Here is a 27,462-nt window from a genome sequence, read left to right as displayed (position 1 = left end):
CCGCACGAGCCTGTGCGATTCTCCCTTTGCGCTAGAGCAGAAGGCCTGGGGGCCGGACGGGCCTCCCCACTGCGCGCAGTCCCAGGCCAGGCTCCTGGGGGGTCGGCTCCTTCTGCCTCTGACCCTTCATAGCTGCGGGACCCTTGGCCAGGCCTTTACGCGCTCTGAGCCTCAGTGTTCACATTTGTAAAAGGTGGTCCCTGCCTCGGAGCCCCGAGGCCCGGGCCCTCTACCATCAGCTACCCCACCCCAAACCATCCCACCCCCGGGAATCGAGGTTGCCCCTGAAGGCACCGGAGGGCCAAGGGGCAGCTCCTCCTACGGCTTGCACTTCGCTGTAGGAGGGAGTGGTCAGGTCCTGGGCACTATTCCCGCCATCTAGTGGGCGTCAGCCCCCCTCCTCCTCCTCCTCCCCCGCCCCCCCCCTTTCCCCCGAGAAAGGCAGCGAACAGCCCACTGCGGACCTGGCACGTCTTCCAGGGATGGTTCTCCTAAAGGAGGACAGGAACAGCAGGGACTGGACGCCCAAACAACCAAATTAATGATTTGAATGCACCTTTCATGCTATTTGCTCAATTCATTTTGTGAACCTTGCTCAAATGAGAAAAATTTGGTTTTATCACAGCTAATCCCTTTCTGATAGTTTGCTGTGAGAAAGCCAAAAATGGCATCTTAATCAGATTTATAATTTACTTTTACAGTCTACAGCAATAGAATGCATGCATTTAAGACCAACATATAGCCATTCATTATAATAAAAGTTTAACTTTCCTTCTTATGAAATTTCTTTGCTTTACTTCTCCTTTGTAGAAAGCAACACATTTCACCTACTTCTCAGTTCCCTCATCTGTAAAATGAGATTGGACTTGATGGCTTATAAGGTTCTTTTCAGCGCTAAATCTATGATCCGAGGAAAAGTGCATTACTAAAAACACAGAGTGCCCCTTATTTATATAAGTTAATAATCAAGTATAAGTTGGCATTTCGAAAGGAAAGCCATGACCTATTATTCTCCATTCAATTTTTTGTATTCACAAAGTAATGGTTATACACTGAATTCCCTGCTTTATTATAAATGCAACCTACTTATGAGGTACACAGTGCCTCCTTCTAAAAGGACATAAAGTGCTTATAATGCTGTTTAATGTGCTGGCCCAAACATTCAGTCCAAGGAGCATTTACAAAGTATCTTGTGTCAAGCTTGGTGCTAGGCAAAAATGAACCCTGCCCTTGAGGAGTTTTACATTTTAGAGTAGGAAAAGATAAATATGAAACACAAGTAAAGCAAAAACAAAACAATTTGGGGGAGTGGAAGAGACTGCCAATAACTGGAGAATAACAAAGTCATTTCCCACACAGATAAGCACAGTCCAGCTCCCTCCCTGATTCCGGCTGTGACTTTCTCTTCCTTTTAAACAATAGCTTTAGTGCTGAGAACTTGATAGCTGAAGCTTGAGGAATGGTTAACTTAGAAATATTAAAAAATGGATTTTGTATAACTTTATTGAGCCTAGACTATTAAATCTATGCAAAAAAGAACCAGATCTTATTATCATAGGTACAAGGGTAAAAGCTACCTATTTTTGCATCTTTTTGCTATAATATTGGTGGAACAATTATTGGTGGAACAAATGGAATATAAATGGGGGAAGAATGAAAAAACTGGAGGAGAAACCACTTTTCTCTCATAATTTCTTTGGATGGGAAACCCCAAAAAAGTACTCAGGAATATTTTTGAATATTTTTCCAGTTAGGTTTTTGCTCAGCGGGTCTTTGTACCTGAAAGGCTCTAGTGTCTTTAGCTTGACCTCTGCATCCTTCTGTGCTTTGTGAGCTCAGGGTTGGCCATTACAAAGGAGGAAGGTGAACCTATCTCCTTGAAGAGACTTATCTATTTTTTTCTTTATGTCCTCAGAGTCTAGCACAATTCCTGTCCTGCATGTAGAACTGAACCGAATTGGTTGTCATCACCTTTGGGCAGACCATCTAAGTTCTTACAACACTGCTTCTATTCAGTCTCCAGCTCTAGAACTTGCCTGCTCTGGACTCTGGATGAGGGCTTCTTAAACTTTTCCCATGAGTGACTCTTTTGACCTGAGAAATTTTTATGTGATCCCAGGAATACAGGTATATAAAACAAGTATATAAATCAAATATTTACTGATAACAAATCATAATCTCATGACCCCCCACATTCAGTTATGTGACCTCTTCCCCCCTACTGTTTAAGAAGCTTTGCTCTAAACCACAGGCTAGATATATCACCTTGGAACTAATCGCCTCCAATACCTGGAACATCCATAACTCAGGATCTTTGTTTTCAGCTCATGACCCTTGCAGGGGTGGGGGAAGAAACAAACTTCCATTAATTTCACCCACTTGTCTGCTCAATAATAATGATATGATATTTAATAATAATATAATAGTAATAATAAAATGTTTTCTTTCACTCCAAAGCCTGCCCATTGTAAGTAAATTCTTTTCAGAACTTCCCATTAGACTTACTTTATCCCATTCAAAATGAAAATGGGACTCTAAAAGTCCTTTCTTCACTGTAGTCAACGGATAATCTGGGAGACAGGAGTAGGTAGGTCGGGAGTGGAATCCACATAGCTGCTATTTAAGCTCTAAGTGTTATGTGCTTAGATTAGAACAACTCAGGGACTGATGCTGGCTCCGAAGGGAAGAGGTGGAAGGTAACGAACTGGGGGGACTGAGTGGGAGAGTGTTAGGGAACAAGGATAGGTATAGGGATCTATAGGAGATAAAGCCCACTGGCTACCTATTTCTGGGGCTCCCAGGATGATTACACATCCCTTTGGATTAAGCAATTACTCCTTTAAGATCAAGCCTTGATTCCCTACTTTATTTTTTTAAATTAATTCTCTTGAAATTCTTGACCTTCTGTTATTCCAGATGAACTTTATTATTTTTTCTAGCTCCATAATTTCTTGGGAGTTTAATTGGTATGGCACTAAGTAGATTAATTTAGTGTTGTCATTTCATTGTTAGTATTGTTTATTTATTGCTATTAATATTGTCATTGAGCATATTAGCTCAGTTTATTCACGAGCACTTGCTATTTTTCCAACTGGTTAAATCTGACTTTATTTGTGTGAAAAGTATTTTGTAATTGTGTTCATATAGCTGAGCCCTACTTTAGAGACCACCGCTCTAGCTTGTCAAAACCTTATTGAATTCTTGTCATATTGACATCGATAAAAGATGGATAAGGCAGGATAAATGGAGTCTAATCTGGTGAAGATGCTCCAGGGATGCTGCCTAATTACTTCGGGGCATCCGGACAAATCTTTTTTTTTTTTTTTTAACAACCCACCTGCTTCTATTTCCACTGCTCTCTCCACCCTGTTGCGTATGGTTGGGTTTTCTCTTCCCCTTGGTCCCTTCATAATAGAACAAAGTTTTGCTGCTTCTACTTTGGTTTTTTTCTGAAGTGAGCAAACGGATTTTTGGCAAAGGGTTTCAGTGGCGGATGGATGGAGCCTCAGCCCTCTTATTCTCCTCTCCGCCTTTTTCTTTTTTTTTTCACTTAAGACTCCATAGGGACAGTTGTAAAAAAAGAATCATGATACTGATTATATCTTGCAGCACCACGGGGCCTCGGGGCATATGCGTGATTCATCTACATTTCAGGGAAAAACTAGTGTCCGGTTCTTTGGAATTTCGTACAGCCCGTGGCGTCTCCCGGATCGCGGTCCCGCCTTTATCCCCGCGAGAGCTGGGATGGTCCGGGGCCCCGGGCCCCGCTCTAGACTTGGGAAGAGCTGGGTTCAGATGCCGCCCTGGGCACTTACCGGCTCGTTGTTATACGGAATAACGGCCCCGCCCTGACAGGACTGCTGTGAGGGTCAGGGGGTGATGGCGATACAAGATCTCCGGGGGCTACGCGCGGTGCTTCAGAAAAAGAAACCTCACCTAGAGGCAGAGCCCGGCTCCCGCCTCTGACCGCTCCTACCCGGGCCTGGGATGGGTCAGTCACCCTCCTGGGTGGGCATTTAAATGAGGCGAACTCAATGACCTCTGAGTCTTCCGACTCAGTCTGTGAACCCTGACCCCCTGACCAGAGAACCAGGAAGGGCGCGAAGCCCCCTTCGCAGCGAGTCGGAGAAGACAGCCCGAGCTGCCGGACGTGCTGCATTTTCCTTGGCTTTTCCCCGGCCCTGGCCAACCCCTCTTCTTTTACCTGTCGCCCCTGGCTCCTCTTGACACCCCTTTCTTGCTAACTCCCGGCGGTGCCCCCCATCTCCCCCCCCCCGCCCGCCCGGGAAGGTTCCCGTGCAGGAATGCGGGCAGTGAGGGAAGGAGGGCGGGGCTCCTCCCATTTCACCTGATTTCCCGGGTCACTCACTTAAGGCAGCTGTAACATCCCCTTCCCCCTCCCCCGAGACCCGTGAGACTGTGGCAGGGACCTGGGACACATGGAATCCGAGCCCATTTTGCAGTGGAAGAAACAGGCCCACGGGGTGTTTATTGCCCTCTGTCATCCCATCAAGCTACAGCCCAAAAATAAAAAAGGAAATCAAACGGAGTCCGTATCCTGAGGGTCCTGCGCAGTTCTCAGCCCAGGTGAGAAGAGCTCGCACTCACACAGCGCTCCGAGAGGCTCAGACTTGCCCAGGGTCCCCCGAGCAGGCCGGGGGCCAGCACCCCTCCCGTCTCCCACCCGCCCCTTCTCTGCCCACACTCCTCATGGGCCTTAGTCTGTCTAGGGCCGCATCTCTGTCCTCACCATCGGAACTGCGGTTTGGGGGCCGGCCCTGGGGCATGCCGTTCTTTCTGCCCGAGGACGCTGGCCCCCGGTTCCTGTACCCGGGCGGAGCTGCTCCTGCACGCGGGGCGGCCCCAACCAGCCGTGGCCCGGGCGGACAGAGGGTGCTGGCGGGGCCCCCCGGGGGCTTCTCCTTCTTCCTGGCGTGCCTCTGCTGGTGCCTGATGGAGCTCCTCTTCAGCACGAAGCTGTGGCCGCACTGAGCACAATGGCAGGGCCTCTCGCCGGTGTGCAGCCGCTGGTGGTTCGGCAGGTACTCCTTGCGGCTGTAGCACTTCTCACACTGCGGACAGGGAAGGGGCGCTCCCCCGTGTGCAGCGTCCGGTGCCGCCGGAGCCACGAGGAACACACGAAGCTCTTGTCCCACTCGGGGCATTGGTGGGGCCGGGCTGGGGGGTGGCCCTGGGGGCGCTTTCCCAGCTCCGCACAGGCGTGCAGCCGGGCCCGGGGCAGGAGAGGTGCCCTGGCTCGGGGGTCCTTGGTCTGGGAGGGGCCAGGTAAAAACCTGTCCCCGGGGCTCCCAGGGCAGAGCTGCTCCGGGGCCAGGCTGCCCGCTGCTCCCCTGGGGCTCCCTGGGCTGGGAGAGAGCTTCCTGCCTGGGGCTCCTCTGAGGCTTCAGCAAGCTCTCTCTCCACTTCCTCCCTCAGCCCACGGATGTGGCTGCTCTGCGGCAGGGGAGGTGGCCAGCTGAGGCAGCCCGGGGCCTGGCTGCAATGCCTGCCCCAGGCCTGGGCCCCGGGGACCGGCTGTGGCTGGCCCTCATCTGGGGTGTCAGGGCCAGAGCCGCAATCTGGGGTGGGGAGAAGCTCTTCTGTGGCTGCTCTGGGCACTGGGTCAGGAAATTCTAGATTTTCCCTGACTTCCAGAGGATGCGGCTCCTTCACTGTACTCATGGCCCAATTAGCCCCTGCAACAGAAGATACACAGATGCCATTTATCTGCACTAGCAGGAGCACAGCCTTATCAGAGGCCATTCTTACACAAGCCTGGATGAGGTTTTTTTTTTTTTTTTTTTAATTTTTGTTTTTGTGTTATTTTTTACATCACCAGAAATTCTTCCAGTTTCCCATCTTCCCAAACTATTCCATAACAAGTACTTTTAAATTAAAAAAAGGAAAAAGATGAAGAAAAAATAATCAAAATAGGATCAACACAGAAAAAGGTTAAAAATATATTCAATGTACCCGAATTGTGGACCTCCCACCTTTGCCAAAGAAGCACCTTCCCAACCTAAGTGATTGTGTATGCTTATGTGATAGTTCCCCCAAAACAGCAGGATAGATGTAGTGGCTTATTAAGCATTGCAGATTGATTCATACCAGGTAACTGATCAGAAAAGATCACTCCATCCTTCATTTTATGCTGAAAACCTCATCAGAAAGCTAAGCACGTACCACAAAGGTGTAACCAGGCTCAGTTTGGACCTTTGCTTTTTTTTTTTTTGAATATATATATATATTCAAAACATATATATATATATATATATATATAATATATATATATATATATATAATATATATATATATATATATATATATATATTTTTTTTTTTTTGCAAAGTTCACCAAACTCCTTAAGCACCAACCACTGCCAGGCAGGGAAGATTCCGTGACTTCTTTTCGGGACGATTTTGATGTCTATGGATGCAAATAATCAACAGTCAGGAGCCCAAGAGTTGCTCAACTGAGTTCCAACCTATCAACAAGCATTGATTAAGTACCAGCCTTTAAGAAGCTTACCTTCTAACAGGAAACAAAAGAAGGTGGTATTCTAAAGCCAGAAGAGGTTGCCAGGAAGAGGCTAGCTTGTTCTCCCTGTTAAAAGTCGTAAAAGTAAGGGGTCTCTTCCCTCATCAGCTTATGGCACTTATTCACAGATTTTGCATCGATTATGTTTTATGCCTGAAAGCATCTTGTTTTCATGTGGTCCTTAAGACTTATTATCCACTGTAGTTCTTTATATTCTATAATCTGAATTCTTTTGGCAGTAACAGCCAAAAGGGTTTTCTTAAAGGCCAAGAATGTTTGTCACAAGCCACTTAGCCCCTGCCTCCATCCCCAAGGATCTTCTGTGGTTCCTGATCACCTCCACAGTTAAATATAAAATCCTACTTGGCACTTTGCTGCTTCTGCACTCTTCCTTCACTTTATTCCCTTCACATCCCAATGATCTAGCATTCTTGGTCTTCTGCTGCTCCTCAGACGTGACACCTCTCCTAGGGACCTTCTAAGAGGTGCCTTCCCTGCTTGGGACTCTTGAAGGAAGCTCTCCTCCTTCCCTTTCTCTAAGGCTGCCTTCTAAACTGAGATCAAATCCTACCTTTTGCAGGACTTTCCAGGTTCCTACCTCCTCCCCACTAACTTCGCATTCTCCAGGCCATAATTTTTCACATATGTGCCTAATTGTTTGCTGATTGTCTCCTCTATTCGAGGACGGTTCCTTGAGGCAGGGAGCAGCTTTAGCTTTTCTTAGTTTCCTTAGTGCTAAGCTCAGAGTATGATACATAGTAAGCACTTAAAAGTTTGCAATCAAACTTGTTCTATTCTCTATACTCCTTGCAATCAATTCATCTCCTTATGGGGCAGGCTGATTTAATGCAAAGCCTAAGGTTGCTTTCTGGACCTGGTTAGTCACCTTGTGGATTGGATAAACGCGCTATTAACCATTTCTCCCCTCCCCCATAGCTTCAGAAACATCTCAGAATGTTTCTTACTAACAAGGAGTCATCGGCATCCTCATTAGACACACATGAAGAGCAGCACATGTACATCCTGTAACCTCTACAAGTTCCTTTTACCCTCAGGATATTTTAATTGTGAAAATTGTCGCTGTTTTCAATACTTAAAAACTGGGAAAAATAAGTGTGTCCTTCCCCAAGCGTCTTTTAGAGGATGGTCAAGTCATACTGAGGGGACACTTGAGTAGCCAACCAGAAAAATACTCTTCCCAAGTTCCTCTGTCCTTGCCCCATGTGTAGCCAGCTGGAGAGAAAGAATAGCAGCCACCCACATTCGATAATACTTCAAAGTAGATCAAGACTTTCTTCACAACAACTCATTGAAGTAGGTAGTACCTGCATTATTACACCCAATTTACAGAAAAGGAAACTGGGTTCAATGTTTTGAACTGACTTGTCATAAAATGAAACCGCATCAGAGCTAAGATTCAAAAACTCTCAAAACTTGAGTCTGTAATAGGTCACTTGCTCTATGATGAATGCATTTAGTAAAGCTTTTTTTTTGGAAGTATTTATTAATTGCTTATTGTGTGGCAGGCACTGCTAAATGCTGAAGATGTAATAAAAATGGGAGAGTCCTTGATCTAGGAGCTCACACTGGGAGAGGGCATATATAGCAGTTACCCTGTAGGGAGGAAAGCATCTCCTGGGGTCCCCAGGGAAGAGATGAAAAATCAGCTCTCAAAAAACCAAGCGAGTGCTGGCTCTCATCCTGAGATGTCAGAGCACTGTTAACAGAAGCCATCCACAGGGTAGTCTTAGCAAGCCCAGCTTTCCCCTTCAGACCAAGAGAGGCTCAGATTGTGTTACTCACCTCTGTTGAGGTCTATAGCAGGGATGCTTTCCTCTATGTTGTTCTGATCCCTGGGCCCTTGATCTTCTTGCTTAGTGCATGGTTGTACAGTATTAGAAATTGGAGGTCCTGTCCCTGGGGAGGGAGATCATATTCCATGTTTCTGGCAGCTAGTGACCACTCCATTACAGATCTCTCAATGGAGAGCAGGAAATTGGAAAGAAAAAATCTGAAAGCTGGCTTAGCTGAGAAGATATTAGGGATTATTAAGGCAGCACATCAGTGATAAGGAACTCCTAAAGAGAATGGAAAAATCAGCCCCCAAACCTAGAGAATTCCAGTTCATTAAATGAAGCTTTGGCCTTGAAAGTTCAGTAAGACTCACCAAGGTCAAGGTTTTCTGCTATTTCTGTCTCTTCTGAATCCAAATGATTCTGGATATATGGTTCTTCTCCTTGTTCAATTCGGGTCAGAAATTCAGGTTTGGAAAGAGCATAGTCTGATGTAGGAAGAGAGAGGAGAGGCTCCATTACATTCTTGTCACAAGGCCATGTTGTCAAGGATACCGTCCAGCATGAAATGCCCGAGGAGTGGGCAGCACCCACGGCCCCTGTGGCCCACCGACTCTGCAGACAGCCCGACTGAGATGTCATCTCCAAAGGCTGGGGCTGCTGCTAAGTGCCACTACTTCCCCTCGCGAGGCGGGGCTCCTACAGCTCTGATTTTGTCATAGAGCCTGTGCCATTTGGAAGGTAATTTAGCTCTTTTTACTACTTGTGGTGTAAAGGAGCACCTAATTTTATTTAACTTTGGAAGATCTGCCATCTTGGTATGGCTACTTTGTTCACTAATGCAGCTGCAGCGCTTCTATTTCTCAGCAGATTCGGTATGTTGCTTTGGCCTAGAAACAATATTTAAGTGGTGACCAGTCTTCTGCAGAACAAGTGGGCAGCACAGGGGAGAGAAGGCAGGACTTAAAATCATGAAGAGCTGGGTTCAAATCCACCTCACTAGCTGTGTGGGTATGTCACTGAACTTGTACATGCCTCCAGTATCCCCAAAGGGGATAATAGTGCTTAAGTCATAAGGTTGTTGTGAGGATCAGATGCATTAAGATATGTAAAGTGCTTTGCAAACCTTAATTATAAATGCTATTATCATTATGATCCTCACCATTCTAGTGTAAGCCTGGATAAGTTGAGTTAAACTCAGTAGGTCATTTTTTGGACAAGTCTAGGCCTGGAAAGCTCCCAGCTGGGCAAAAAGGGCCTGCCAGATCAGTGTTCCCTCCCCTGGCTCTGCCCTGGAAGCTCAGGGGGCTCTAGAAGGAAGGTATTAATGTAGAACTGAGAGGTGAGGGGAAGGGGGAGTTCATCCAGATGACTTTTCAATTTTGAGAGGTCTCTTCTGGCTGCAGGTACCATTTCATTTTCCTGCCTCTACCTCTGGCTTTTTCTCCCCACCTCCACTCTCTTTCACTTAGAGAATGCCCAATTTCAGTTCTTAGCCCTTTTCCCTTTTCTCATTCAGCTCTCCAAAAATCCCATTTCCCCATACATCCGTTGATGAAGACCCCCTACCCCAATTCATTTCCCCAATGCTGTCCGTGGGACAGGAATGGGAAATGATGAGTTGTTGCATTGATTAGGGAGCTCCCTAGACAGAAGTTGTAGGACTGGCTGGGCCATATGTGGCATTCAAGTGGCAAACCATATTAAATGTAACTGGGAAAGTATAAGCAAAATAAAAGTAAAAATACAACAGAGACCCTAAGATCAAATAACCAGCATGTTTCAGAGTCAGAACATAAAGTTCTATCTTCCTGGCTTTGAGGCCCTCTCCCTAGCCATCACCCCACACTGCCTCTTTATTTATATTGTTGCATTTTGGAGATTCTCTGTTGCCTTCAGTGGTAAATTTCTATGACTTTTTTTTTGTGAATAACTTTATTTTTGACCAGTCAAAATGTAATAGACACCAAGCCCATGTAAAGTCCTGAATAAATTGTGTCAGACTTGGAGGCTCTTGGTTTAGTTCTCCCCATCCCCATCCCCACCTCTACCCCTACCAGTAGCTAGTCCAGTATTCTGTCAATCCCTAAACTCTTGACATGATTATCTGATGAAGGAATCGCTTCATTCAGTTTGTCCTGAACTTTCGAGATCTGCTTGCAACGCAAAATTTTCCATGGTCTCCCTGCCCACCAGGTCTGTGGCCACTCCTGTGTTAGAATTAACAAGGAGAACAGTCTTTCTTTTGTTGTGACTTGTGAAGTGACATGACTGCCTCTTATTAAACTATTGGTGACAAAATAGCATGATGTCACAAGATAAACCTGCCTGAAAAGGATATGTGAGATCACAGGCCAGTTGAATAAGTATAAAACATAAGGCAATCCAGCTAGGAAGAAACTAGACTCCTATCTGAATCCACAAAATGTTCTTAAGAAAATAAGTATAATTTAACTACTCAAATTTTAGTGATAACACTGCAAGTCTAAAGCCTAATCTAAAAGACAGTTTATGAAATCAAGCTTTTTAAATTAAGACAGACAAACTTTCAGAACTTAGTTTGGTTTCCCCAGTAGACCTCCTGTTGAGCTGCCTATGTGGACTAAGTGGATAGAAAAAACCTGCTCCATCTCCCCTGCCCAGATTGCAAATGGGAAGAGTCCCTGATCTAGGGTTCTAGATCTAGAAAGGGAAAGAAGGGAAAAGGAGCACCTGGCTCTAAGGTTCTCCTCCTCTCCTACATTTTGAATTCAATGTGATCTGAACTCTACCGTGGAAAAATCTGAGCTCCAAGAGTCTAGGATTTATTTCCATATTGCAGGAATGCCTGGCACTGGCTCCCATCCCAACCAATGCAGACTGGGATTCATCTATGAAGTGTGAGACATAAATCCCAAGAACTAGCCAGCCTGAGCTATATCAGTTTAAAAATATTGAGTCACACTAGGAATTGCTGGAGACAGTTCCAGGTCTTCCTGAAATTGGCACTCTACATCTAACCCCGACCATACTGTCTTTCCAATCTTCTAACAAAAAATTACAAAGAAAACCCATACCCAAGGAGACAAGCATCTCATAGTTGCCTGTCATCACGTGCTTGTAAAGCTCTGCCACTTGTCCAGGTTCCCCCACTCCTCTGAGAAATATACAGCCATGTCATCAAATGTCACAGGCACCTGAAACCAAATACCCCACACATTATCTCTGGAGAGATATATATCGTATCACCTCTGCCCTTTTCATGCTTTTCCTACCTCCTTCCACCTAAAATTCATACCTTCTACATCTTCTGTCCACCAGCTACTCTCTTTACTTAAGGAGTTCTTAACCTAGGGTTAATGGACCAGAGTCTGGATAGAATCAAGAGATCCATGAATTTGCTTTATCAATTATTTTGAGAATTATTTCATTGTAACTGACTTTCTTTGTTATCCTACATATTTTATTTTATGCATTTAAAAATATCAATTGGAGAAGGGGCCCATGATGCCAAAAAGATTAAAAAGCCTCCTCTACACTCACCTCTTCTGCCATGCCATTCTATCTGGATCTAATCACATTCTCTTCAGAGTCTCCTTATTGTTCAGTTAAGATTGTTAATAACCAGTAGCTCTCTTATCATTTTGTATTATGTCATTGTCAAGAACATACAGCCTTTTCCATTAAAATCTAAGTTCCTCAAGGATAGAAACTATACTCCCTAAATTCATTTGTTCAATGAACATTCATTAAGCACTAGTGCTTGGTGATAAGTGCTCTACCTTCTGGGTATCCCTTTTTAATCTGATCTAGAGCAACAGTGCTCAATGTGGTTTCCTCCTGCTCCCTGGGCTATTCTAACCAGTGATTTTATTAAGTAATAAAATTGTTACATCTCCTGTCAAGAAACACTCTTTTGAAAATACGTATCTGCATCACTTATTTCTTCTAAAAGTTTGTTATCTATTCTCCAAATCCCTAATAAGGAAAATGTGAATTTAAAAAGCTCTGAAAGTTCACCTCACACCTACCAAATTAGCAGAGAGACTAATAAGGAGGTGGAAATCACCAATACTAGAGGGTCTCTGGGAAAGTGAAACACCAATACATTATTGGAGGAGTTCTGAATTGACCCAGCCATTCTGGAATACAATGTGTAATTACATGAAAGAAGTTACTAAACTCTTTCTATCCTTTAAAAAAAGTTATTGCTTTATTTCTTTTTTTTTTTTTTTTTTGGTTATACATGTACATTCATTTAAAAACAAAAACATTTCTTCATGAATCATGTTGGGAGAGAGAAATCAGAATAAAAGGGAAAAACCACAAAAGAAAAAAAAAAGAAAAAAGTGAACATAGCGCGTGTTGATTTACATTCAGCCTTCATACTTCTCTCTCGATGCAGATGGCGGTTTCCATCCAAAGTTTACTTGGATCTTCCTATCCTTTGATTCTTGGATCACTAATCTAGAATTGGAAAGGATCTCTGAGGTTACTTTTTCCAACTCCCTCATTTTACAGATAAAACAAAGACAGTAAGAAATGCCACATATATAACAAAATATTTATAGCAGCAGTTGTAGTAGCAAAATACTATAAAACAAAGTGTGTGCTGGGTGCCTACTGATTGGAGAGTAGCTGCATATATACAAACAAATGGAATAAAATTGTTTTGTAAGGAATGAGGAAGGTGGGAAATTATAAAGCTTGCATTTCTCTGATTCTTTGAAGTTTCCAAAGCTCTTTATAAAGATTTTATTTTATCTTCACAATAGCACTGGGAGGTAGATGCTAATATCATTCCCATTTTGCCAATGAGGAAACTGAGGCAGACTGAAAGGGATTTGAATTCAGGTCTTCCTAGCTCCAGATCCAGTGCTCTATTCACTTCTCTAGTTGCCTCACCAGGATCCGGAGTGAAGAAAGGGGACCCCAGAATAGATGTATAAAACACTCTCTCTCTCTCTCTCTCTCTCTGTCTTTGTATGTATGTCTTTCTCTGTCTCTGTCTTTCTCTGTATGTATATATTTCTCTGTCTTTCTCTGTCTCTCTGGCTATGCCTCTCTCTAGATGTGTTTGTCTGTCTCTATTTCCTATTTCTTGCTTTCTCCAGTTCTCTTTTCTTCCTCTCTCTGCTTCTCTACCATCTTTCCCTTCCCCCCCTCCTCCTTCCCTTTCCCCCCTCCCTCCTTCCCTTTCCCCCCCTCCCTCCTTCCCTTCCCTCCCTCCTTCCCTTTCCCCTCCCTCCTTCCCTTCTCTCCCCTTTCCTCCCTCGTCCTTTCCCCCCTCCCTCCTTCCCTTCCCCCCTTCCCTTCTCTCCCCTTTCCTCCCTCCTTCCCTTTCCCCCCTCCCTCCTTCCCTTTCCCCCCTTCCCTTCTCTCCCCTTCCCTCCCTCCTTCCCTTCTCTCCCCTTCCCTCCCTCCTCCTTTCCCCTCCCCCTCTCCTTGACTCTCCCTCTCTTCTTCCCTTCATCTTTCCCTGCTTTCTCCCGTCCCTCTGGCTGGGGGAGCGAGCGCTCGAGGTGGCCCAGAAGTCCGGCTCCGGCCCGCGGGGCGCCTAGGCCTGCTTACCTGGGGGACTTCCCCTCGGCGGCCGGGCGGCAGGCGCAGGATCCAGAAGTTGCGGTTCCGCAGCAGGTTCTCCATGTTCTCCAGCCTTCTCTGGAGCTGCCCATACTCTTGGACCACCGACTCCAGCGCGGCCCGCTTGCTGTCCAGCCGGTTCCCGAACTCCGCGGCCGATTTCTCACAGTCGCTCAGCTTCTTCTCCACGGCTCCTGCCCGCCCTTCCAGGGACTTCAGACGGCTGGCTTGACTATTGAGGGTCTTCTCCATCGCTTTCATCGCCGTCGCCAGGGGCCACGGGGAGTGCTTCGAGGCCTGGAAGGGGGCGTCCGCCTTCCACTCTGGGGCCTGGAAGGAAGAGAAGGGCTGGGCCGCGCGCACCAGAGACTCTCACAGAGCCACTTGTCCCTTTGCTCTCCCTCCGGTTCCCCTCAGGCAGCTACCTCGGCCCAGTAGGCACAGGCTTATTTATGGCTAAGGCAGGTGGGACTGGCTTAGCTACCCAGCCTTTACGTAGGGAGAGGCGAGGCCGGGGGGCGGAGAAAACGGATGCAGCCGGCACGTGCTCCTTCCACGCCCCCAACCGGGACTGGGCTTCCCTGGAAGCTTACCTGAGAAGGACCGGTCTCGGCCATGGTCCGCCCACTTCCTTCCCTGGCAGCTCCGCTAGTCTCGGCTCGGTTCGGCTCAGCGGTGACCGCCGGGCAGTGAGGGGGCAGGTGCTGGGGAGTTCAAGCTGCGCTTCGCCGCTCTGGGTTCCCGGCTCCGAGTAAGGGATTCCTCGGTGCAGCCGCAGTGTTTGTTTCCTGTAGCTTGCCGGAAGACAGTGGCTCTTACTGATTGGTGGAACAAAGTGGCGGGGGCGTTTTCCTCCGAGACCGCTCCGTCCCCTGGACCCTGCCCCGCCCTTCACCTCGGGAGATTGGCACCCCTGCTACCCAATCTGGGCCTTTCGCCTTCTTTGTGGCCTCTGTGGGCAGTCTGTAAAGCAGGCTGGGCTGGACCCTGGGGACTTGACCGAGAAGTTGAAAGCGAAGTTTGCCCAAGTTTTCCCAGTGCTCTCTGTACCTTAGGCGTCCTTCCCTTCCTCTCTCCCTAATTTTCTACAATTCCGCTTCTGGTATCATTCCACCGAAGCTCTCCTCTCCTAGGTGATTACTGCTCTCTTAATGGTAAAACTAATAAACGTGGCTCACTCCACATCCTTCCTGACCTCTCCGCAGCCTTAGACACTGTTCTCCGCCTCTTCTCCTGGATGCTCTTTTCTCTTTGAGTTTCCACGACCTTGAGGCGGTCTCCTGGGCTTCCTAACTCTCAGAACCGATTCTTTTGCTGGACCTTCCTCCTCAGCACACCAGCCAACTTTTAACGCCCCACGGGTCTCTGCTCTGTGGGCCCTTTTCTCTTTTGCCTCTGTATTCTTTCTCTGGCTGATCTCATCGGCTTCAATGGATTCACTTTTTTTCTCTAACTAATGATTCTCAAACCTGCTTCTCTAGCCCAAATCTCTCTGTTCACCACCAGGCTCCCATCTTCAGCTACTTATCGCATATAGGCAACTGTTAGTCCTCTGGACGAATAAAATCAGTATGCCCCAAACTGAACCCATCTTTCCTTCCAAATTCTCCTCTTCCTAACTTCCATCACTTAGGCTCACAAGTTACGTGCCATCTTTGAAATCTCCTTCTCTTTTACTCCCGTTTGTTGCCAAGGATATCGCTCATATCTATTCCCTTCTCTCCTTTGTACCACTGTCCTGGTACGGCCTCACACCTAGACCATTGCAACAGTCTGCTGTTGGGTCTACCACAAGTCCCTCCCCGCTCCAGTCCATCTACTCCAGCTGCCAGTGAGTTTCCCAAAGTGAAGGTCTGACCATGTCATCACTCTACAGAATAAACTCCAGTGGCATCTTTAGGATCAAATACAAAACCTCTGTTTGGTGTCCTCACTTTTCCAGTCTTTTGATGCTTTTCACAACTATCCCCCATCCCCAATGTACTCTGCAATCCAGAAACACTGACCTTTATTCTATTCCTTGGCCAAGAAATAGGGATTTTCACTGACATGTTTATTGGTTGATTGTGGATTACTGGGTCCTTCTGGACATTTTGTCCTCCCAGGCCTCCCATGCCAGGACATGGTCTTGATTATACAACTAGATCCATTCTTTCTCTGTCTCCTTTACTAACTCCATTTTCTCCTTCTACTTGTTAAAAAGGATTTCAGCCTTTTTTTCTTCTCACCAGTTCTCTACAGTCTCTCCCAAAGAGCTCAAACACATCCACTTTTGAATCTTGCACTATTGCTTCTCTGCAAATGACTCCATCTACCTCTCCAGTCCTGCATCCTATCTGAATTTAAGCTCTCCTATTTCTAAATGTCTGATGGGTTATCTTCTCCTGCATTCCACCAGCTCAAATTAATCAATTCAATTTTTCCTCCAAATTAATTCTTTTAGATTTTGCCACATTTTAAACTGGTATAAGAGGCAGTAATTGATAGTGTGTTGGAATGGAAGTTAAGAGGACCTACAATAGAATTCTGATTCTAATACTAATTAACTAAAAGCAAGAGACAACCCTTTGGAGGCTTGGTTCCATTTATAAAATGCAGATGATATGTGCAGGACCTGTCTGTTGAAGTTGTTGTGGAGTTCATATGAGATTATGTATATAAAATACTTTGCCGAGCTTAAAGTGATAAATAAATGCCAGTTATTTTTTATGTCCAATCAGGCTAGAAACTGTAGTCACTTTTAATACTTGCCTTTAGGGCAGCTAGTTGGTGTAGTAGATGGAGCACCAGCTCTGAAGTCAGGAGGACTGAATTCAAATATGACCTCAGACACTTAATACTTCCTGGCTGTGTGACCTGGGCAAGTCACTTAACTCCAATTGTCTCAGCCAAAAAAAACCAAAAACAAAAAAAAAAAACAAAAATACTTGCCTTCATTCAGTGTTTAGGTAGAAAGAACATTGGACAAAAAGTCAGAATATTTGAGTTTAATTTTGATGACTATCATTTGTCTTTGGACAAGTCAGTCTCTCAGATACTCAATTTCCTTATCTATCATTAGTAGGCTGCCCTACCTATTTTACAAAAATAGATATTGTATGTGAAAGTAGCTTATATAATACTATACAAATGTAAAGCATCATTCATTCAACATTTTGTTGATGTCTAAAATTTTCTTTCATCACATAATTCTTTCTCTTGCTCAAAAACATCTAATGGCTCTTAGTACCCATTAAGCTAAAATTGAAATTCAAATCTACAGTCAGTGTATTCACATCTTTGGCCTTGACTCCAGTCTTTTTTCTTTAGCCTTATTTTCTCCTTCTCCTCCTGACATGAGTTCTTGTTTGCATATTATGTAACTTCTTGATTTGTTTCCTTCTACAGCTATAAAAAACAAGCTATCAACCATTTGACTATACAAAAGATAATTCTAGAGCTTCCATTATCTTTTCAAGGATACTCTGGGTTACTGTATTCAATCACAGACTGTACCCTGCTAGATCTTGGGCTGTGCAGATTTATCTTGTATATATATTAAAAGAATTTAAGCCTTTGCTATTGTACTCCAGGCCAACTGGTACCAGGCTCTCAGCTTTGTCCTTTCCTCTTCAGTTATTTTTAGTGCTTTCTTGGGGCTATTCAGAACAGTGAGTTCTTGACTCAAAATATATATTTATGATGTGGATTTGGAGCTTATTCTCTTTTCATATCAGGAAGAAGCCCATCTAGTTATCAGGTATAACCTAGATTATTTTGTTTATGTAGAATGATTATAAGGATGGAACTCTTTATTAGCTTCCATTGTCTATGCCTCCAACCTCTGAACATCTTTAAACAACTTTTGAGATATTGGTTAGCATATCTTTAGACAGGTCTGGGACATGGTCTGGCAGATGGAATCCACCTGGCTTCTGGTTGATCCCTCTCTCTGCCCTGGTATATTTCCCCTATAAATAATGATTGTTAAATCCTTTTCAAGACTAAACCTGCTAAGGGGTACTCTTTCCCTCCTCATAGTCTTCCCTTTAATGGCATCTTTTTTCCTTGCTATAGCTAATTCTGGTTAGTCTGCTAACCTACTCTGTGCATTTAACCTGCCAGTTAATGGGCCTCTCATCCCTCATGGCATAGTACTTTACTGAATTCTTCCAAATTCCTTTCCTTTGGCAACCCTATTGCTCACCCAAATCTATTTCATATTTACCACTCCTGGTGCCTAATTTATCTCTTCACTTTGTCTATAACTTCTCCTAAATAAATGTCCCTTTTGGCAAAGAGAATAGCCATTGTGAATTTGTCATATTGATATTTCAAACTAGGAATTGTTACTATGATTTCATCACTTGAATCACAAAGGGAGCTAAGGAAGCCCCAAAACACAAAGTCATAAAGTGAAGCTGCAAAGCTAGATTTTCCTCCTTCACTAGTACCCATGAGTGTTCACATCTCAGGGAATGATATCCAACTTTTTAACCACCCAAGAGCTATATTCATTTGGGGAAGGAGAACTCTATATAATCAATACAAGGGATCACCCTTAATTTGAAAAGACTACCTAAATCTCTGGAGAAGATGGGGTTCACTTGATGATTCAATTGCTTGAATCTCTAGAAACCTAAAATTTTTTTCTCATCTGGTAGAGTGTAGGACTCAGCTCAAGGATTGTAGTGTAAGTCAGGTTCCTGGGAAAGTGAAGCCCTCCAGATGACAGTTTATAAAAAGTTTATATTTGAACTTGATTTGAGTGCTTTTTTGCATTCTTTGTGGCATGAAACCCCATATCTCTAGTCCAGGCTGTTGAGAGCTACAAAAAGGAGGTGGAGAGTAGACATGCCACTGATGGGAGCTGACAGCAAGGACACTGCAATCCCCATTAACAGAATTTTGAGCAGTTGGAACTTTATCTGGCTCACATATCTGCTTAAGGAGTAGTCTATGGGGACAGAACTTGCTGTTTTCTGGCTGTGCTTGTCTGGCTGTTGGGAGACTTTGTCCATTCTCCAATTCCTTCCTCTCCCTCAGCCTCCTTGCTTCAGGGTGAATGTGCATTAGTTTTTTGGAACTTCAGACTTTTTAAATCTTGTTTCCTATGTATACTTTTATAATGGGTTTTACCTCCAGATGAAGGTAGTTTGACTTTTAATTTAGTCTGAATAAGCTATGGAAGGGATGCAAAGTATGGAAACATATTAAAAAAAAACCTTTTTAGTTTTTCTAGAATTATTAAGAAATATTTTTTCTCCAGCCTAAAACCCCTTCTAGACTTTTCCCTTTAGGAAAGAATAACAAAGGCTAGAGCCTTCCTTTGAAATGGAGTAAGGGTAATAACCAAGTTGATCTCATCTAAGTAAAAGATTGCCTTCTTACTCCCTGGGAGTGATTAATGCTCAGACTGACTGGTCATTTTTTACTGTACTTTGAAATCAAAATTTAAGATACTGATGACAGGAACATCTTTTTTCATTCATACCGAATGAAAAAGACCAGTTTGCCCATGAGAAATCTGATCAGCTTTAGTTCCGAGTGGTAGTGTGTCTTCTGGTCCTGGCCCTGAATATTTCTTATAAAAGGCTGCTGATGGGTCTACTAAGAATTTATACTAACTGCAACCGAGTCCTGACAATAAGAAAACAACCTTTTGTTAATTTCTTATTAATTGACAATTGTTACAATTGGGGTTAAGTGACTTGCCCAGGGTCACACAGCTAGGAAGTATTAAGTGTTTGAGGTCAAATTTGAACTCAGATCCACCTGACTTCAGGGCTGGTGCTCTATCCATTGCACCACCTAGCTGCCCCATTAGGAATGCTTTTCAATCAATCAATCAATCAATCAGTCTTATCTATGAATAATCCAGGAAGGAACTCAAATTATCGAATAGTAACTTTAGTATTTAAATAGCTTTCATGTTTGCAAACAGCATCTCAGTTTATCCTCACTACAATTTAGAGAGGTAAATGCAATTATTCCCATTTTATAGATGAGGAAACTGAAATTAGGTGACTTGCTCAAAGTTACATAGCTACTGTATCTGAGGCTTGATTTGAACTCAGGTCTCCCTGACTCCACATCCAAGAATGTTAACCCCAACTTGTATTTTAATATATTATGATCTATTCCTTATTCAAGATTCCTATAAATATTACCTGAAATTATCTCAGGGCAGCCATGACCACAACAGTTTGAACATCTCTCTCTCCAATGTAGTAATTATTTGGATATTTATTCAATTATTTCTGGCACATATATGCCCAAATCACAGAATACATTAGTATAATTTTTTGGTGGGACATTTTAGTAGTGCTCTTTTTTGGGAGGAGGCAATTGGGTTAAGGGTCACATAGCTAGTGTCAAATGTCTAAGGCTGCATTTGAACGCAAGTGCTCTTGAGGAGCTGTTCTATCCAATGTTGTCTAGCTGCCTCTAATAGGACTCTTTTGCTCAGATTATTGACACCTGATAGAAAGGCAACATTGGATACAGGACCACTTCTCTTTGAAAGACTTCTCTGGCCAACTAAATAAAGGCAAGGGACCTTTTAAATCACATAGGAAGCTTTTCCTGAAGAGAACAATTCTAACCTGGCTTACTTCCAAGGAGGAGCGCAGGGTGCGACCATTTGAGAGAGAAGCCGTGTCCTCAGACTTTCCGAGGGGTGTCTGCTTATCTCTTCCCGTCTGTGTTGGCTACCTTCCCTTGTATAGTGGGTTCTAAGTGGAAAACCTTCCTTGAGCAGCTTGAAATCACCTCCTGCTCTGGGCCTAAACTAGTTTCAGACAGCAGAGACTAGGCCTAAGCTGGCAAGCAGGGAGGTTTATCTACCCTTTTCTTTGTCAGGGGCAAACCAGTGAGTTCACATAACTCTCTACTGCATTCAGCTACTGCCACTTGGTGGCAGTGACTGGTTAAGTTCTTTTTAGTATTCTCATCTACGAAATTACTAATAATTCGGTCTCTTTTTCAGGCCATTGGCATGATCAGGTGCTTGATCAAACACTTGGCAAAGTAGCAAATCAGGTTAACTATTAACACAAGGAATAAAAGGGACAGGTTGTTTTTTGGTTTCTTTTTTACTATCCAACTGACTAAACACTATAATGATAGACATAATATTGTAAAGATTTTTTTAAATGATGAAAAACATTCTTAAAATATATTTCAAAGCCGGAAGAGAAATTACTGAAAGCCACATTTTTCTATACTGGTTTCCATAATCCACATTAATCTCCATTTCTCTAGAGCTGGAGGCAAAGGACAGAGTGACTGGGCTTGTGACAACTCCTCTGGCCCAAGAGGAAAAGCTGTGTCACTACAGAGCAAGGAGCATCTATGTAGTGAGAAAGTATACAGATCTTCAGGAATAAACATGGTATAATTAACTCCTGATGAATGTCTATCTGGAAAGAGCTATCAAAGATTTAATTTGGTAATTCATGGCACCATATTCCTCTGACTAAAGTAGGAATGGTACTCTTTTTTATTGCTGTTTGCTTGCATTTTATTTCCTTCATTTTCTTTTCTGGTTTGATTTGATTTTTCTTGTACAGCAAGATAATTGTATAAATATGTATGCATATATTGGATTTAACATATATTTCTATCATGTTTAACATATATTGGACTATTTGCCATGGGAGGGGAGGTGGGAGAAGAGGGGGAAACAAGGTTTTGCAAGGGCTAATGTTGCAGAAATATCTATGCATATATTTTGAAAAATAAAAAGTTTTAATTAAAAAGCCCCTCTCCCCCACCAAAAAAAGTAGGAATGGTAGATGCAGCATACATAGTCATCTCTGCCCAGAGGAAGCACTCAGGAAATATGGGTCATACTGAATGAAAAAGACCAGCTTGCCCATGAGAAGTGTGATCAGCTTCAATTCCAAGCAGTAGTGTGTCTTCTGGTCCTGGCCCTGAATATTTCTTATAAAAGGCTGCTGATGGATCTACTAAGAATTTATACTAACTGCAACTGGGTCCTGACAATAGGGAAGCAATCTTTTGTTAATTTCTTATTAATTGACAATTGTTACTAAGGCTCTAATCCCCTTTCCCACTCCCTTACCCAACCAGGAACAATCAGGGCTTTCCAGGTTTTATGAACTATTGAAATCATTAGAGGCTTAATATATTTGGGATCCAGCCAATGGCAGAGTTGCTGTCTGGTGAAACTACAGAGTGAACATTAGGTCAGTTGAGTCTTCCTTATTCACTATGCACATCAACCTAGTTTCCAGAGTGACTCCATTTATTATTGCTGTTGTTGACAAACTACATTAAAGAAACAGACTTGCCAATTATGCTCATGCCTGCAAAGACTTTAAAAAGATTAAGCAATGAAATTGGGATCATTCTGCTGGGCCAATGGAAGAGGCAAATAACTGCTCACTCCATCCTTTTAAACTTGGGACTGGCAGGGGAAAATCTCCCATCCCATATCCAGGAACCCTTTCCCTGTTCTTCACTCAGGCTCGGATTGGTCCTCAGTATCTGAGGGTCAACATCTCAAGTCTTTAAACAACATAACAGGAAGAATCAAGCAGGAAAGAGAAGGAAGTCAGCATTTAGATAATGCCAAAGATATGGAAGTTTGGGAAGCCCTGTGCTAAACATTTTAGAACTATTATCTCACTTGATCTTCACAATGACCCTTCAAGGAAGGAGGCTGTTATCCTCATTTTACAGCTGAAGAAACTGAGGCAATCAAGGTTAAATGATTTGTCCAGGGCTTCACAATAAGGGTCTGAGGCCAGATTTGAACTTAGATCTTGCTGATTCCAGGTACAGGACTCTACCTAACTGCCTTTGGGCACAAACTTCTAGAGCTGAAGTATGACTGACCCTTCAACAGAACTGGTCTGTCTGCTGTGAGGGCAGCTCAGCTGGCCATAGCAGGAGCCAAGCGATCCGGGTTCTAGTTCCATCTCTGCTCCTTACTAGCTATGTGATGCTTGGGCAGCATCCTATCTTAGTTGATGGCTACATGATTTCTAAGGTTCTCACATCCTAGGATCTACGAGCTCCAGTCTTCCTCTATTAGCCTAAAGAGGTGGCCTGGCTTGGCTTTGCCAGGGTCACTCAGGTTGCCGTGGGGCTTTCCCCTGGTGTGCACTCTGATGTGGGTAGAGAGCCTCGACTGATGAATAAAGCCCTTGCCACACTCATTGCAGGAGAACGGCCTCTCCTTATGGTGTAAGCGCTGGTGGTAATTCAGGCCACTCTTCAGGCGGAAACTCTTACCACACTCAGGGCACTGAAAGGGCTTCTCACCACTGTGGACTCGGAAGTGCTCAGTCAGTTTATACTGGTGGGTGAAGCCTTTGCCACATTCCCCACAAGAGAAGGGCCGATCCCTGCTGTGCACACGCTGATGGACCTTGAGGGTGCCCTTCAGGCGGAAGCTCTTGTCACACTGGGAGCACTGGAAGGGCTTCTCCCCCGTGTGCATTCTGAGGTGCTCTGCGAGGTGGAATTGCCTCGTGAAGCCTTTGCCACATTCACTACAAGTGAAAGGCCATTCCCTGCTGTGTGTGCTCTGGTGGGCTTTTAGAACAGCTTTCAGACGGAAGTTCCCGTCACACTCCGGGCACCGGAAGGGCCTCTCCCCGCTGTGTACTCTCCTGTGTTCAGTGAGCCTAGATTTTTGAGTGAAGGCCTTGCCACATTCAGGGCAGAAGAAGGGCCTCTCCCTGCCATGCAGACACTGGTGGGCCTTCAGGAGGCTCTTCCTGGGGAAGCTCCTGCTGCATTTGGGGCAACAGAAGAGCTTCTTGCCTTTGTACAATCTGGTATATTCCATGAAGTGGGCGAGGTCCTGGACAAATGCCTCCTCTGTTTTGTACAGGCCCTCTTCTGCCTTTGTGTGACTCTTTAAGCAGCAGTCCTTTTCATTGTTCTCCATCTGTAGCAAGTGCCTTGGCCATCCATGGATGCTCTGGTGTCTCTGGAGAGCAGATCGCTTCCTAAACAGCTGGCCCATCTGGTCTTTGGAGTAGCTTTGATGTTTGCCTACATGACCTTTTAGGCAGAAGGCTTTCCTGCAGTCAGGACAGGGGCAGATGCTCTGCCTCGTGGTAATTTTCTGGAAGGAAGGGGATCCCCCAGTTTTATGGTTCAAGTGGACACTATGAATATTTGGAGCTAAAGACTGTGAATTTTGCTTACAATGGCTCTTTAAGGAACAGCCTCGTTGACCATAAATAGAGGAATCTTCTCTTTTTTCTCTTGATGATAGTAAATCAGATAAGTCCTGGTTTTGAAGATCACAAAAAAATAGCTTTTCCTTTTGTAAACTCAAAGATTTCTGGTCCTCTGGAATTAAAAAAAAAACAAAAATACAATTATACATTCTAGGTGATTTATTATACATTCTAGACACCTTCATTTTAGACTCTGATCTAGGCTAACTGAAGAATCCAGTTCTCCTTGATCTCACTTTTAGGGCAGCTATCACTCTTCAAATGTCTTTCTATATTTCTTCAAAAGGTCTCTGATTTTACTGATGTGGGTTCATTCTCTCTCTTCATGCAGAGTAACCCTTTCACTCTCTGATGGATAGTGTCATTAGTTGCTGAGAATTTCCAGCATTATCATCTGGCAGTGGATCTTCTAGAGCGAAATCTTGAAATTAGCTAGGTGGCTCTTAAAGTCAATTCTATGTCACTAGTATAACACTCAAGGCCTTTTTAGGTTGGTAGAATATGTGCTCAGTTGACCTAACCTTTGTAAGGTCAACCATATACTACAATGAGATACTTTTCAAAGAGGGACTTTAGTCTTCATTAACATAATCAAAAATTACTAGACTGCAGAGACTCAGGGAAATGATAGAGAACAATAAAGTCATAAAAATGTGTGTGTGTGTGTGTGTGTGTGTGTGTGTATATGCTATTAAGAAAACCTGACTCTGTGAATAGAGGTTCTCCCAGAGGACTCAAGGAAGAACAGGAATTAGATTGTATGGTAGGCAGAGTATTCACTGTCTAAAGCAGGGGACAGAGAAGGCATTTAATAAATACTTGTAGAATTGAAGTGTTGAATCCCTGATACATTTTTTTTCAGTCTAACCAACATAAGTCTTTGAGATGAGACAAAGAATTTTGAGAACCATATTCATCTATCATTTTGAAACAGCCTCAAAATGGGTATGGATCTTCAGAGGGGAAATATTAGCTTAAGAAATAAATTCAAGGACTCCCCAAGGAACAATATAGTTGAACTTTTCAAGGTATTCGTATTTTTATAACATAAGTAGGAAAGTGCTTTTCCTAAATTAAGGACATGGAGAGAAGGAAAAATATATAGAAGCAGGGAATGAATAGCCACATCTTCTCCACCTTTCTTAATTTAATCATACCCTAAGGTGACCGCCCATTAGAACTTGCTGTTTCCCTCAATTTCTGACCAGAACACAGGGTTCTGTGTCTTGCTTAATCTTGCAAAAAATATGAACTACTAGGTTTCTATCTCTTCATCTGTAAGGTAACCACGTTTGTTCTAACATTTTGGATTGTTATGAGAATCAAATAATTCCTGTAATAATCACTAGCATAACATAGGCAAAAGTGTTCTGGAAATTATAGAGTTCTTATATTGAGAACTGTTATGATGTGGTAAAATATGAGGTTCTAATCTCGGAAGAGAGCTCATCTACAGATTAAGTGGGAGAAGACAGACCCCAATATCGACAGTGAAGTTGTTTGAGGTCTGTGTCCTCTTCAAGTCAAGAGACACTCGTCTCTTAAGACTCCAAACCACAATTCAGCCCAATATGAGGGGAAGAGTTAAGTTTCAGAACTAGAACGATATCAAAATATATATTCAGTTTCACTGTCCTCATTCTTTCTCACTCACCCCAAAACAGCTGCTCCTCTGTGTTCTTCAAGTCAAGATGCTCAACAGCTCTGGTGCTGACTGTCAGATCTCTTCTCTCCAATTTTTCCAGATCTCTGATGAATGGCTCTTGTCCCTGTTCAATCCAGGTGATCAAGTCTGGCTTGGGAATGGCACAGCCTGCACACAGCCCACAAAGAAGGAATCACATTTACTTAAATTGAATATCCTTAAATTGAGTGTGAAGCAATTTGGGAAAGATTTTTAAAACTAGGTTGCTGAGGTATCTCATCTCAATGCTCTATTGAACCTATTTGAATATCCTGCTTGACTTCTTCTCATGCTCTTAACTTCTTGAAACGTGCTACATGGTACATTTTCTTTTGGTCCCAGATAAAGGATTTCATTGGAATAAGGAAATTACTAGTGTGGAAACTCGCTTCACTGATGCAAATCAATACCTCTTCTGTAACTTAATCTTAGAAGGTTTCCTAGGGCACAGGAGAAAGCCACTTGTCCATGGTCACAGCCAATATATGAAAGATTCAGGATGACTTAAGTTTTTTGACACTAAACTTGATCTTTCATTCCATAGACCATGCTGCCACCTATTGGTATATTGTAGTTTAAAAAGAACATTAAAATTGCTTTTGTAATTCTGGCATCTACATTTTCTCAGTTTCCTGGATTAAAGAGGCATATGTTATTTAATTCCTCCTCTTTTATCCCTGGAACCCAACCAGTCACAGTCTTCTTTAAAAAAAATCAAACTTAAACACCAAACAAAATGATTATTTCCATATACAAAATAGTACAGAAAAAGACAATTATATACGAAACTGTGAATCTCTATTATATATAGATTGCTCTTCCATTTAAGTAGATGATCAATTTAATACATAACTTTTTGCTTGCTTATTCTTCTGACCATTAAAAATTTTGTATTGCTTCTCTTAATTTCTTTTTTTTGGGGGGGAGAGGGAATTCTATTGCTACCTGAACTTTTCAAACCTTCTAACTCTTCATCAAATCTGGGGATCGGGGAAAGAAGAAAAAACATAATCTTTGTAATAAATAAACATAGTTGAAAAAACAAACTCCCACATTGGCCCTAACCAAAAACATATATCCCTTTGAGTCCATCACTTCTTTGTCAGAAGTATTCTTCATTATTAATCTTCTGGAATTGTGACTGGACCTTGCATTGACCAAAAATCTAAAGCCTTTCAAAGTTATAAAAAGAAATCACAAAAATTGTTCTCCTGGTTCTTTTCATTTCACTCTGGATCAGTTCATGTAAAATTTCTGAAGTTCTTAGAAACAGTCCCAGATGGTATTCATAATTCTTTCAGAATGTTTCTTTAATTTCTTTTTCTCTGTATTCTTTTATCACTTCATGCTTCAAGTATAAATTGACTTTGCTTCCTTCAAAGCTCCCTTGAAATCCATTTCTTCTCTCTGAACTCTCCCTGACCAGTTCAGCTCACATTATTATAGATTGTGCTTCCTTATTTGAATTCCTGTAAAACTTTTAATCTCTACCACCAAAATTTAACATTGCATAATTTACTATCTAGTACTGTTTGCCATAGATTTCATATATGTAAGTCTTTTGTAAATTACTCTGGGCAGACTCATACAATGATCATATATGGTAAAGAAAACAACTATGAAAGAGAAGAACTATGGTCAATGCAATGATTAATCATGACTCTAGAAGACTGATGATGTATCATGC

General features: G+C 43.2%; 3 protein-coding genes and 1 long non-coding RNA gene across 5 annotated transcripts; all 4 read right to left on the bottom strand.

The window, feature by feature from the left end:
- Window positions 1–4,455: 4,455 nt before the first annotated feature.
- LOC127553678 (zinc finger protein 777-like) lies at window positions 4,456–12,415 on the bottom strand. 2 transcript variants are annotated; one of them, XM_051984590.1, is made up of 4 exons: window positions 11,387–12,415; window positions 8,705–8,818; window positions 8,341–8,454; window positions 4,456–5,696 (listed from the first exon to the last, which is right to left on the bottom strand). In XM_051984590.1, the coding sequence occupies exons 1-4, from the start codon at window positions 11,418–11,420 to the stop codon at window positions 5,068–5,070; spliced, it is 891 nt and encodes a 296-aa protein (XP_051840550.1). In that variant the 5' UTR covers window positions 11,421–12,415; the 3' UTR covers window positions 4,456–5,067. The 2 variants fall into 2 exon arrangements, with proteins under 2 accessions (XP_051840550.1, XP_051840558.1); XM_051984598.1 differs by lacking the exon at window positions 8,341–8,454.
- On the bottom strand, window positions 6,322–8,331 carry LOC127553700 (uncharacterized). Its single transcript, XR_007951808.1, has 2 exons — window positions 6,529–8,331; window positions 6,322–6,426 (listed from the first exon to the last, which is right to left on the bottom strand). It is a non-coding gene; the product is annotated as an uncharacterized LOC127553700 (long non-coding RNA).
- A 79-nt stretch (window positions 12,416–12,494) lies between the features above and the next one.
- Window positions 12,495–14,704, bottom strand: LOC127553692 (protein ZNF767-like). Its single transcript, XM_051984606.1, has 3 exons — window positions 14,486–14,704; window positions 13,881–14,222; window positions 12,495–12,776 (listed from the first exon to the last, which is right to left on the bottom strand). The coding sequence occupies exons 1-3, from the start codon at window positions 14,507–14,509 to the stop codon at window positions 12,750–12,752; spliced, it is 393 nt and encodes a 130-aa protein (XP_051840566.1). The 5' UTR covers window positions 14,510–14,704; the 3' UTR covers window positions 12,495–12,749.
- An 8,201-nt stretch (window positions 14,705–22,905) lies between these two features.
- LOC127544149 (zinc finger protein 786-like) lies at window positions 22,906–23,793 on the bottom strand. Its single transcript, XM_051970656.1, has one exon. The coding sequence runs from the start codon at window positions 23,791–23,793 to the stop codon at window positions 22,906–22,908; it is 888 nt and encodes a 295-aa protein (XP_051826616.1).
- Window positions 23,794–27,462: the final 3,669 nt, after the last annotated feature.

The sequence above is a fragment of the Antechinus flavipes genome, chromosome 1, assembly GCF_016432865.1.
Source record: "Antechinus flavipes isolate AdamAnt ecotype Samford, QLD, Australia chromosome 1, AdamAnt_v2, whole genome shotgun sequence".
In the NCBI taxonomy this organism is placed as follows: Eukaryota; Metazoa; Chordata; class Mammalia; order Dasyuromorphia; family Dasyuridae; genus Antechinus; species Antechinus flavipes.
Note: the sequence above shows the minus strand (reverse complement) of the source record. Positions and strands in the feature narration are given on the sequence as shown.

Bases quoted from the DNA above. Each gene is read 5' to 3' on its own strand.
- LOC127553678 (XM_051984590.1), bottom strand. From the start codon at position 11,420: ATGACAGGCAACTATGAGATGCTTGTCTCCTTGG. The intron at 8,819-11,386 runs GTATGGGTTTTC...TTCCTACATCAG, and splicing joins TGAGATGCTTGTCTCCTTGG to ACTATGCTCTTTCCAAACCT. The intron at 8,455-8,704 runs GTGAGTCTTACT...CTCCCTCCCCAG, and splicing joins AGCAGAAAACCTTGACCTTG to GGACAGGACCTCCAATTTCT.
- LOC127544149 (XM_051970656.1), bottom strand. From the start codon at position 23,793: ATGGAGAACAATGAAAAGGACTGCTGCTTAAAGAGTCACACAAAGGCA.
- LOC127553692 (XM_051984606.1), bottom strand. From the start codon at position 14,509: ATGGCCGAGACCGGTCCTTCTCAG. The intron at 14,223-14,485 runs GTAAGCTTCCAG...TCTTCCTTCCAG, and splicing joins CCGAGACCGGTCCTTCTCAG to GCCCCAGAGTGGAAGGCGGA. The intron at 12,777-13,880 runs GTAAGCAGGCCT...TTCCAATTCTAG, and splicing joins GCCGAGGGGAAGTCCCCCAG to ATTAGTGATCCAAGAATCAA.